Here is a 12,488-nt window from a genome sequence, read left to right on the forward strand (position 1 = left end):
GTTAATTCATATATTATTATTTTCACTTTTTCAGAATTTGAGAGATGCACTTGATAATATGTATGATGCTCGAATTCCTCAACTGTGGAAAAGGGTATCTTGGGATTCTTCAACACTTGGATTCTGGTTTACTGAACTCCTGGAAAGAAATACTCAGTTCCATACCTGGATATTTGAAGGGAGACCAAATGTATTTTGGATGACTGGATTCTTTAATCCACAAGGTAGGCACTGGCAGGATTTTGCTAATATTTATAGTACAATGTATTATGTTTAATCACAATTTGATGCATTTCACTACAATGATGAAATAATGAGAAGTAGTTGTTTTCTTCAATTCAGGAGTCTGGGTTATGGACCTAGTGTAGCAAAAAAAAAACAAACAATTTCTAAAGGAAATATATTTTTATTTCCTGGTTTCCTTACGAATTGTAACCTTTCATCTAATTTTAAACTCCAAGTTGCAAGTACTGGAGACCTGCATTCTGCTGCAACAGGTAATTTAGAAACTGCACAGTAGCAAAAACAGATATGAGCACATTGTGAGGGAACTGGTTTTGTACATTGTAGAGAGATGTTATTTTTTGGCTTATTTTAACCTAGATCAGATTGGTTCATTATAGGTAGGAGGTGGAACCCTCTCTCTTTCATTCTATGCTATCAGTCTTTCAATGTAAACTCTTTGAGTCAGGTAATATATTTTATTAATATACTCTCTGATTTGTAAAGTGCCACATACATTTGCAATATTACATAAACAGTAGTAATGAAAACCTACTATGTAAATACTCCACCAGGGACAAATCTTTTCTTGACTTTTCAATGGCTATTGGCACCTTCAGCCATTTCATACATCTTGACATCCTGTCCTTTTTTGGTCAGCTTCTTTTGAGGACATTGTTGCAAGCCTCACTAGATGTCACTGATACAGCTGCACTCTCCATCTCAACAGCAGCGGTGATGCAGGGGCTTCTTGGCTTTATCTTTCTGGCTTTCCAAGGGAGGTCCAGTTCACTGTGAAGGACCTTCCTTTTGAAGCATCCAAATTCTTTGCAGAAAACATAGATGAATCCCTCCCTACACTAAAAAAATTCCAGACCCACTTTGCATTCACTGGGAATTTACAAGGCATCATAAACCCCAACAGAAAAGACAGTGATTACAAAAGCGTATACCAGCTGCCCCACATCACAGCCATCTGCGTCTAAACACCAATTTTGGTGTGTTGGGTGAGCCCCAAGCTTCCACCCACACTTTTATTTGCTGAAACAACCCAAACATCTCCACCCCTTTGGTAACCGCCTTCCCAGTTTTGATGAAAAGAGTAACATATAACCACAGACAAGTGGGCATTGGAGATCATCATCTCTACAGGATATTCAATCCACTTTACCTATCTCTTTCCCATCCCTCTTCAGGGACCCTTCTCACCTTTTACATCAGGAAACAAACTGTCTTCTGAACCTAGGTGCTATAGAACCGATATCCACCCAACAGAGAAAGAAGGGCTTCTATTTAAATTTCTTCTTGATACCGAAAAAGAACACCAGTTGGAGAACCATTCTGGGTCTAAGATCACTCAACGGATTTATAAAGATACAATGCTTTACTTTACAATGGTTACTTTGGCAGCAATAATCCTATCTGGAGGCCAGGGGAACTAGTTCTTGGCCCTCGACCTACAAGATGCTTACTTTGATATCACAATCTACCCATCACACAGAAGGTTTCTAAGAATCGCTCTGGGACAAGACCACTTTCAATACAAGGTGCTCCCATTCTGTCCATCATCCGCACCTAGAGTGTTCTCAAAGGTCTTTTCTGTGGTAATGGAACACGTTTGCAAACAAGTAATTATGATATTCCTATATCTAGGCGATTGCCTGCTCAAAGCACACTCCTTTGATGATGATCTGAGAGCCACACGAAAGACTATGGACCTATTCCTCCAACTGGGACTACAATCCAAAAGTCCACATTAAGTCCATTCATTCATAGACACCTACCCGCATACAGTAGAGGCCAAAGCTTTCCTTCCATCACACAGGTTCAGTACCTTAGCCAACTTAATTTTGACAGGTCAGACCAGCCTTCAGACCTTGGGGATACGTGGGACACTTGGCAATGAGCACCTTTGTAATAAATCACATGAGACTCCACATGCGCTGCCTTCAGGGATGACTCAGAACAGTGTACGTACAAGCACACACAGCTTAAACTTTTAGTGATGCCCTTGTCAGTCAAAACCTCCCTTGACTGTCAGAAAGACCCTCACAATGTCTGCGCAGGTGTTCCCGTCACTCAGCCAACCCCAACGTTAATATTGACAACAGATACATCCCTGTTAGGATAGGGAGCCCATGTGGACACCCAGGCTATCTAAGGCAAATGGTCCCCACTTGAATCCACACTACATATCAATTTACCGGAACTCAGAGCAGTCAGGAATGCCTGTACACATTTCCTACCACTGATCAAGGGCAACGTATAAAGAGTATGGCAAACAACATCTTGTATGTTTTACATAAACCTCTAGGGAGGAGTAAGATCACCTTCCCTTTGTGCTGAGGCAGTGAAACTCTGGAACTGGTGCATCTGCTACCACAGCAACATCTCTTATCAGACTTATTTGCTGCAGCCAGAAACAAGAAGTGCTCCCAGTTCTGCTTCAGGGACAGCCTGGGACATCACTCTCTTTGAGATGCCTTTCTCCTACATTGGAACCCAGGTCTCTTCTATGTCTTTCCACCAATTCCTCTAATATCCAAGTCCTTCTCAAGACAAGAAAACAAACAGCCAGGGTTATACTTATAGTTCCCACATGTTCAAGACAAACATGGTTTCCGTACCTTGCTCAACTGGTGACTTACCTACCAATCACTCTCCAGCCTGTTCCTCATCTCTTCTCTCAGGATGCTGGCCGGATCCAGCACCCCATCTACAGGTTCTCCGACTCAAGATGTGGCTCCTCAATAGTACCAAAGCTAGGAAATTATCTGCCCTGAGGATGTAAAGATGGTGCTGCTACAGAGCAGGAAACTAACTACTTATCACATGTATATTCAAAAGTGGAAGAGATTCCAACTCGTGTGATTCAAAACACATTACTCCTACATCGTCTCCATTACCGCTTGTGTTAGGTTACATCCTAGAACTAAAAGGGTCAGGACTATTGCTGAACTTCATAAAAGTGCCTCTCACAGCTATCCCCACCTTCCATCATAAGATAGATGGTCATTCTGCTTTGGCCGTCCTACGACAAGAAGGTTTTTCAAGGATATGCGTAACCTGTTCTCACAAATCTGGTGCTCTACTCTGGCATGGGACCTCGACCTTGTCCTTAGGTGTTTTTTGAGGTCTCCCTCTGAACTCCTGGCCACCTGCTCTCTTCTACACCTCTTGACAAAAACTGCATTCCTAGTGGCCATTACGTCTGCTCAGAGAGTGGGAGAGATAGGTGCTGTAATAGCAAAAACGAGGTTACATTATGACTGCATCCCAAGTTCCTACCAAAAATATCTTCAGACTTCCATATAAATCAGCTTATCCACCTTTCAGACTTTTTTTTCTGAAACCACACCAAAAAAAAAGGGAGGTGATTTTACACACACTCTATGTCAGGAGAGCATTAGCCTTCTTTTGGATAGGAGTAAATCCTTCAGGAAATCTCGCAGACTATTTCTCTCCATTGTGGACTGATCAAAGGGATCCTCAATCTCTAAACAAAAACTGCATTCCCATTGCTATCACACTCACGACCTTCAACCTCCCTCTAGAGTTTGAACTCACTCCACGAGATCTCTCTCCACTTCCATAGTCTTTTTTAAGGACGTTCCAGTCACAGAAATATGCAGAACAGTGACTTGGACTTCTGCTCATACATTTGCTGAACATTATGCAGTCACTCACAACTCAGCTTCCGATGCCATATTTGGCTCCACTGTTTTATCCTCAATCCTAGACTTGACTCTGAAACCCCACCTCTCTATTAGGGGCCCTGCTGCAGTCCCCTAGAGTGGAGCACCCATAGGGACACTACTTGAAGAAGAAAAGTTTACTCTCCTTGTGCAGTAACTGTGGTTTTGCAGATTGTGTGTCCCTAGGCATGCTCCACTACCTGCCCTCCTCCCGTCTGCTTCAGAGTTATTACCAATGAGATCTGTGATAGAGAAGGAACACAGAGTGGATTGCCTGCACAGCGCTATCTAGCCCTGATGAAGGGCATGAGACTGGGAGAGCACATGTGTAGCCCAAATGGATACTGCTCCCTATAATCTCCAACCTGAGGCACAGGGGGCACGAATACACCTGGAGTGTCACACCCATAGGGACTCACATCTCGAAGAACCACAGTTACTTTACAAAGTGAGTAACCTTTTCTTCTGTCTAGGTAATCTTATCCATTCTCACAGGTTTGACTGCTATCTCTAAGCCAGTGATTCACAAATCTATTTTTCTGTACTGTTGACCTTTTCTTCCTTTATTCTGGCTGCATTTCAGCCTGTCTCTATGACATCTCCATGTAGTTGTCTAGCTGGCAGTATAAACCAAACATGGCTAAAACTCAGCTCTTCATCTTTCCTCCCAAACCTTCCCCTGTTCTTCCATCCTTAGTAACCTTTGACAACACTGCCATCCTCTCAGGAACTCAGGACAATAATTTTGATATCGTTTTTTACTCCCCTTTCCACAGGCCATATCCAACTCTTGTAGCCTTTTCTGCAGCCCATCTCCCACAATTCTGATACGTATGAACTATTCTCCTCCTGTCTGCTGTTTCTGGAGGTAGTTCAAAGCCGCGGCACAGCTTGTGCTAGCCATACTCTCTCCTCCTGCTTGCTGCCAGATCTTCTGCTTCCAGGGCGGCAGTCAAGTGGTGATTTGCTTCACTCCTGTCCTTTTGTTTGATTTTTTATTTTTAACCATTTTTCAGGCAGTTAAAGTGTTTGTATTTATTTTCAAGCCTTCCAGCCTCCTCCTGGGCTGGGAGCTGAAGAGTCTGAAGCCTCCAGCCTTCTCTGCCCCCTTTCAGGGATGGTAGAGCAAGTACTGGATTCTGAGCAGCATGCTATACAGAGCCTCCACTGCAGCACCTTCTAGCTGATATTATCTGCCCCCTTTCAAACAGGCAAAGCAGCCATGCAAGCACTGGGCAAAATCCAAAAGGTGCTCTGTATATGAGGTAGCTTTTTGAGGCTTGGTAGAAAGTAAAAAATGCACATCCTACATCTAGCCAGCTGGCCTTATCTCTGCTAGGGCACAGGGCTCTGAGTCAGGTAGGCATGTTGGGTCCCTTGTCCACCCAAAAAGACGCAACTTAACAACAGAAAAACTTGACCAGGAGACACAGGGCACAACAGGGAGCGGCTCTGAGGATGAGTAGGACTTCATCCAGTCCATTCATAGGGTAAGCCCTTGAGCAACAAATGACCGTAAAGATAAGTCCTTTTCTGTGCTACCAGTCCCCACCACAAATCCTAAAGTGAGTCCTACAATCCCTGAGGAGAGAAGCAAGGTTCCTACAAAGCTCCCCTTCGTCGCACTGTGTATCTGGGGATTTTCACGATACTCTGGCGTACATTCTGTAAAACCTAGAGACTCCCCAGGTCCCAAAAGGTAAAAGCCAATATGCCCTTTGCAAGGTAGGAATTATTATTGTTAATAAACAAGTAGGGGTGAAAATCAGGATTAGACACCCTTCTCTTTTGCCTTCTCCCCCAGGGGACTGTTTGCTGAGGCCTTTCTCCTCCACAGAATCTCTTAGTGATCTGTACCAAACTCACTGCCCCTCCCTCACCCTGCAGCATGTATGGCATGCAGAGAAGTCTATCTCCTGGGCAGCCATGCCTCAGGCTGCAGTCTAATGGAAATCGTGCCTGTCTGGCTTTCAGCCCAAGGAAAGGGGTCAGATTTGAGGCAGCAGCAGAATGGGAATTGTGACTTCAAATCATCAGCCACAAACTTTTGCTCTGCCAGGGAAAGGCAGGAAACGGTCTGTCCCTCTCCGCTCCACATTAAAACCTTTAGCACTTCAGGTAGCCTGCGACAAGAACAGAGGCACATGAGGATTCACTCCCAAAAAGATGCACCATTTTGGGATTACAGAGGGGTAAGACAAAAATCCCTTCCCATGTTCAAAATAATCCTGATTTACTGAGTAAAGCTCCAAGTGATATCAGGTTGCTCCTATACCACTTACTTGGGGGCTGGCCTGCCTGGGAGAGCAGGCAGGAAGCCTTTCAGGCTCCCGGGGACAGCTAACCAGCTATTTTCACAACTGAGGTGTGTGTACCCCATGCGAGGATGAAGGGCTAAGAGAAAAAGTACTACACATGAATTTAAAAAAACCCAGCCAATTACAGGACTTTTCCAGAACAGAATGTCAGTCGGTGGCTTTCAAAAAACTCATTTATATTAGTAAAATATCTTCCTCTTGAAGCTTTATTAGATACATGTTTTCCTGTTGTACTTCCTTCGGGGGCATCTTAAGATCCAAATGAGGACACCTGATTAAACTGATTAACCTGAGTAAAATGTTTATATAAAAAACAAAGAAATTTCATAAATTTTGTGAGCCTAAGGTTCACGCAGCAGTAGTTCCACCAGTGAAAGATGTATTCACACCTTCAGAAGGGGACTTCCTTCCAAAAGAGCCCATACAACTATAAGAGTGATGAAACACTGCACAGCAATTCCAAAGCCACTGCCATACCTCTTTAGACGAAAAGTATTTTCATATATTTAATAGGAACACCTTCTTCATGGTAAACAAGCAGTTCATCTTCTAAGGCAGGGGTCCCCAAGGCAGTGCCTGTGGGTGCCATGGCGCCCACCGGGGCATCTAAGTGCCCCCATGTACTGGCCAACAGACGAGCATCCACCGAAATGCCGCTGACAAGCTGCGTCATCCAGAGGCGTTGCCACAGTATTTCAGCAGCGACGCCTCTGAATGATGCTACTTGTCGGCGGCATTTTGGCGGTGACACCTATTGATGTTGCTGCTTGTTGGCGGAACTTTGGTGGATGCTCGTCCGGTGCCACGGTCCTCTATGGCTCGTCGTTTGGTGCCCGCCAGACAAAAAAGGTTGTGGACCACTGTTCTAAGGGTATGATCTTTGCTTGGATTGAGATGTTGCAGGTCCTTTCTTTGTCACAGCCTTGATATGATTTGTAATGAGCAATGGATTCTAACTTGGTAGCTATAAGGATGTCATGTTACACCCATGATAGTGCATCCAGACTTACAGCTGAGAGCTATTGATGGAAACATCAGATAAGTTAATAGCTGAGACTACAGAGAGGCTTCAACTCTCATCACAGCAGTCCATTGGCTGCTACCAACACCCAGGGTATCCAAGAAGGGACTAAGTACCCTGACTGAGCGGGTGAGGGGAATCTGAAGCAGAAGCTTTCAAGGAAACCTAGATAAATCTTCTGATCTCCCCTTTCCACCCAGAGTCTTAGGTGGCTGGTAGTAATCATAGTAAGGCACACACTGCTACAACCCAGATTCTGGATCTCCTCCATGTGCATGGCTTTGCAGTAACACAAGGAAAAGCTCCCTGATTCACTTGGCAAACATAATTCACCTGGGACTGGAGATGGACACTTTGGTGACAAAGATCTGCCCATCACTAGACAGATTCCAGAAGATCCAGGATCTAATATCAATGCTGGACAAGTGAATGAAGCCAACCATAGCTCAATAGCTTTAGACATTAGACCTTCTGGTCTTGTGCACATGAGTCTCCCCATGGATAAGGTCACATATCAGGTGTCTCCTGACCTTTCTTTGGAGAGTGGGGCTGTGAGGAGCTGCACTTGCCAGTGATACCAAATCATGATTAGATGGCGGGATCATGATTCTCCTCCATCTCTAGAGTCCTCTGTGGATGGTGGCTTGGGCACAGTGGTGGTCTCCTTTCCAGTAGACAGTAACTCAGCCCTCTGGCCAGGTCACCAGTTGAGTCTGCCCTCTTCTGGTACTGGGGGCATAACAGTCCAACCAAATATGTAAGTCCAACATCCCCCAAAAAACAGCCTTCAGCCTACATACAGGGCTCTGGGAGCTGCACACCCTTGTCTCAGAGCTTACAATGTCTCTATCTCCCTTAGCTCAGGGGGTAGAGATTTGTGCCCCCTTTGCAGGAAGTGAATTGGTAGGGGAGCCCAGGCCATCCCTTCCAACTGGGCTCCAGCCCAGGAGCCCTATGAGAGCCAGCAATATAAAACATCCAGGAGTGCTTCAGAACTGCCTCCTTTGGTCACTTTCTACCACTTACCCACCCAGTCCAGGTTGTGGTCAGAAAGCCTCACAAATGATCCACTAGACAATGGAGTGAAAGGTTCCCTAGGGCTTAGGGAAAGTCTGGTCCTCCTCTAGGGGCTGGAGTAGCTGTTGCCTGTAGACTTCTCTCCTGCAGCTAGGGCTTCAGCTGGGCCCTTTCTCAGGAACTCCCAAGGTAGGTCCTAGCCCGTCTGCCCCCTTCTGAGCTATCTGGCTCTCTTTTAAGTTCCTCCTCCAACTGGAACAACTCTGCAAGTATGGCGAGGTGAAGCCACATGGGCCCAAAACTGCTCCTTTACTCTTTCTGTTCCAATGTAGGGGTTATACAGCCCATCACAGGGACCATTCCCTGAAGTGCATGCAACATGAGATGCTGGTTCCCAACCAGATGTTGGATCCCCTAAGATGATGGACAGTTCCATAGAATATGCCTTCCAGGTCTGCAGGTTGTCACAACACAAACCAGTCTAAAAGAATAGGGAGCACTTCTGGGACCAAGAACAATGTTGACTATCTGGAGCTCCAGGAAGGGAACCAAAGCATCAAGTTCTTGGAGCTCAAAGCTGTCAAACTAGCTCTGCTAAGATTCCTGAGCTACCTAGAGGGCAATCCCATCTTGGTCCAATCAGACATGTCCATGGTTGGATATATAAACAATCAAGGAGGAACAAGGAGCATGGCTCTACATGCAGAAACCATGGCAACAATGGAGTGGGTAAACAAGACTCTCCCTTTCCTAAAGCAAGACATATAAAGAGAGAGCAGAAACAAAAGGCAGACTGGCTCAGCAGATGCAAAGTCAATTACTTGGCATAATGCCTGAACGAGGAAGTGTTTACTTTGATCTCGCAGATGTTCGGTCTCCCCTGTCAACCTTCTTTGCCAATTGCAAGAATGCAAAACAGCCGGAAGTCTTCACCTGGGAAACAAACCCCTAATCCATGGGGACAAATGCTCTGTTACACAGATGGCTGCAAGACTTGCTAAATGCCTTCCTGCCCTTCCCTCTCCTAGGGAAGATAATCCAAAATATAAGATGAGAAAAAGCAAGGATGATAGTGCTAGCTTCGTACTGGCCAAGGAGACCCTCGTTCTCTTATCGGATAGAATTCAAGCTAGAACCACAGTTAGATGATGATACCAGACATGTTTTTTTCCAGGGTGTGTTCCTCCATTCAGTCTCAGATTGTCTGGCTATTGAAAGAAAAGTGTTAGTTGTACTTGGCCTATCTTCCAAAGTGATCATGATTCTGCTCTCATCCAGGGGAGTTTCCATCCTAAAAACCTATGGACCGAGTTCAGTTTGTGGTGCCAAGAGAACAACATTGATCCAAGGGATCTTGGAATTCTGGCCACTCTGGACTTTCTTTGGGAAGGTGCAGATAAAGTCCAGTCCAGCACCATAGCACACCAGGTATTAGCCCTAAGTAGTGTAGTCTTCGCAGGATCCTTGGGCTTCTTGGTAGAATTCTCAGGTATCCAGATTTCTCAGAGCAATCCGACTGGCCAGACCATTAGTCAGACTGATATTCCCTAAGTGGGATCTACCACTGGTGTTGAAAGTTGTTACCACCCCTTCCTTTGATCCTATGACTTCCTTCATTCTGCCCATGGAAACAGTACCCAGCCACAAAGCAGTGGTGGACCCTAAATATCAAAAAAACACTAAAGACTTACATCAAGCAAACAAAATCCACAAAGAGATTGGACTCCTTGTTCATTTCCTTTCATCCTGAGGTGCCAAGGATTTAAAGTATCCAAGCTGTCCAAAGATGCTGTCATTTGAATAGGAGATCCGTCAGGTTAATGACCCATGACTGTGCTTAACTGGTTGCCATTTGTCAACACCTCTAGGAATCCAGGTTGTTTTTCAATAGATCTGTATAGCTCTTGTGCTGCTAAGAGTAAATTGTGCGTGTTTAGAAATTCCTTTGTAGAATCTGTGTTATTTGCATATGCTGTCCAATAATCCCCAAAGCAGGAAAAGGTAAACCAAAGGGTGCATAGCTTTGGTGAAACTCTGTGAACATGCAGCAGCTACTGTGGAGGCTTGAGAGAGCTGGCACTAGTTTCAGGACCTAGGCAGATCATCACTGTCAAGAGGGGTGTCAAACACGGGGTCTGTACCTGAAGCGTGTGCCTAAAGGCCCAGAGCCAGTGCCTAAATTCTGTCTACCCCCAGCAAGCCAAGAGCAGATAAGACCCCATGTTGGGTCCAGTTCAGTAGCCTGGGGAGTGTTCACTAGGTGGACCCCATCCACCTCTTGTTAGTTCTTTTGCTCAAGTGAGCTACACTAAATCCTGTGGCTTGACTTTTCAGGATTCCTGACAGCAATGAGACAAGAAGCAACTCGAGCGCATAAAGGCTGGGCGTTAGATACAGTTACAATACATAATGAAGTTTTAAAGCAATCTAAAGAAGAAATCACAACACCCCCTAATGTATGTATGACATATGAAGATATTTTTATATTAAATTCTGTGTTTAATATATATTTTTTCATAATTAAGGCATTTCAAATTGCTAGAAGAAAAGTTGACACTGTATTTGCCTCACAGTTTTTACCCATTTTAGAAGTTAAATACAAATTACAGAAAATGTGAGGATTCTTACTTTCTCTTTTGCAGCTTATGAAAATAAGGTATTAAAGAAATAGTCAGATAGTCACACTAAGCTATACTATCTCTTGGGTTCTATGTTGAACTGAAATAGAAAATATCTATGCTATTTACTAAAAAATGGGATAAAGGTGCACCTATCAAAATGTATCCAGTCTTCGGTCCTGGAATAATTATGGCATATATTTTTACGATTTATGTAAAGTACTTCAGAATGAATGTTAGGTAATATCTTCTTTTTGATGAACTCATTTACTCAACTACCTAATCTCCACTCATTTCAATCACATTATTCTCTGAAGATTTTTCAAGTTATTTAATGTTAAATTATAAATTCATGTTTTTCTTATTGCAGATCCTTCTAACTATAATACACATGTTTATTTTGAGAGGTTTAAATTAATTACTCATTTTATAAGTTAAACCAGATACCATATATGCATAACATATCTGCTCCCTCTCCACACAGGAAGGGGTTTATATTTACGGACTGTACTTGGATGGCGCAGGCTGGGACAGACGTAATAGTAAACTCACTGAACCTATACCAAAGATTCTCTTCACAGTACTCCCTGTGGTGCACATATTTGCTGTTAACACAACTGGTCCCAAGGATCCCAAACTCTATGTTTGTCCTATTTACAAGAAACCCAGGAGGACGGATCTGACCTACATCACTGTGATCTATTTAAGGACAATCGTATCTCCAGATCACTGGATACTGAGAGGAGTGGCACTCCTGTGTGACATCAAGTAAACCCTGTCCTTCAAACTATGACAGAAACTTTATAGAGTATGGCACATGTAGCCAGTAACACCTATCCTAAGCTGCCTTTTTTCTAATGGTTTAATATTTTGCCCTTTTTCCATTGTATTAAATCTTTCAATATGAATAATTTAAATGCAAGTTCTAAGAATGTTTCTTTTCTCCCTCAGTCTAAAGAAGTTATTGAACTGGTAATGGAAATTATTATTTCACTGGTGATATTTTTAAAGTCAAGTATCTCAGTAACTGTAACATTTGAGAGTTGCATAACAATACTTAAAAGCAAAGTAAAGATTGTTTTAAATAATAAAATTAGTGGAAGATGTTATTAAAAAGAAAAATATACAATTGTTTTCTCATTATTTCTGCTTCCTGCTATTCACATCAGGTTTCAGTGAGATTAGAAGAAAACAGATTGCAATACAAAACATTACAAAATGAAGCTTTATTTTACTCCAGATACAAGTTTTAAAAGCAACATGGACTGTGAATCATAAATTTGAATATTAAACCCTTTTCTGTCTAACCTCGAGAGAACCTGATCCATACTTTCATGGTTCATTGCACAGTGCTAGACAATGTAGATATAGCAAAACTGCACTCTGAATGTTTGTAAGCGATCCCCACGCATTTCCCTTTGAGCCATTGGACAGTGAGCAATATGTCCTGTATTCAGTTTAGCCGATATATGCGTTGAGAAAAAAGGAGTCCTGATATGTGTAGAAAGAAACCTGGAAGAATCAGAGTAGAGTGCTGACTGGTTTAGTGTCAGTGCTACTGTAACTGAAATACTGGGCCAGATTATGTACAGCTGCT

The 12,488-nt window shown here is 43.4% G+C and overlaps 1 protein-coding gene across 1 annotated transcript in view; it reads left to right on the forward strand.

The window, feature by feature from the left end:
* DNAH8 (dynein axonemal heavy chain 8) overlaps positions 1-11,663 on the forward strand; it is a 621,721-nt gene extending 610,058 nt beyond the window's left edge. Inside the window, exons 92-94 of the mRNA XM_075064269.1 lie at positions 35-224; positions 10,608-10,729; positions 11,376-11,663. Coding sequence (XP_074920370.1) covers positions 35-224; positions 10,608-10,729; positions 11,376-11,663 — 600 coding nt within the window. The remainder of the gene's footprint in view (positions 1-34; positions 225-10,607; positions 10,730-11,375) is intronic.
* The last annotated feature ends 825 nt before the right edge of the window (positions 11,664-12,488 follow it).

The sequence above is a fragment of the Chelonoidis abingdonii genome, chromosome 3 (genome assembly GCF_003597395.2).
Source record: "Chelonoidis abingdonii isolate Lonesome George chromosome 3, CheloAbing_2.0, whole genome shotgun sequence".
NCBI lineage: Eukaryota > Metazoa > Chordata > Testudines > Testudinidae > Chelonoidis > Chelonoidis abingdonii.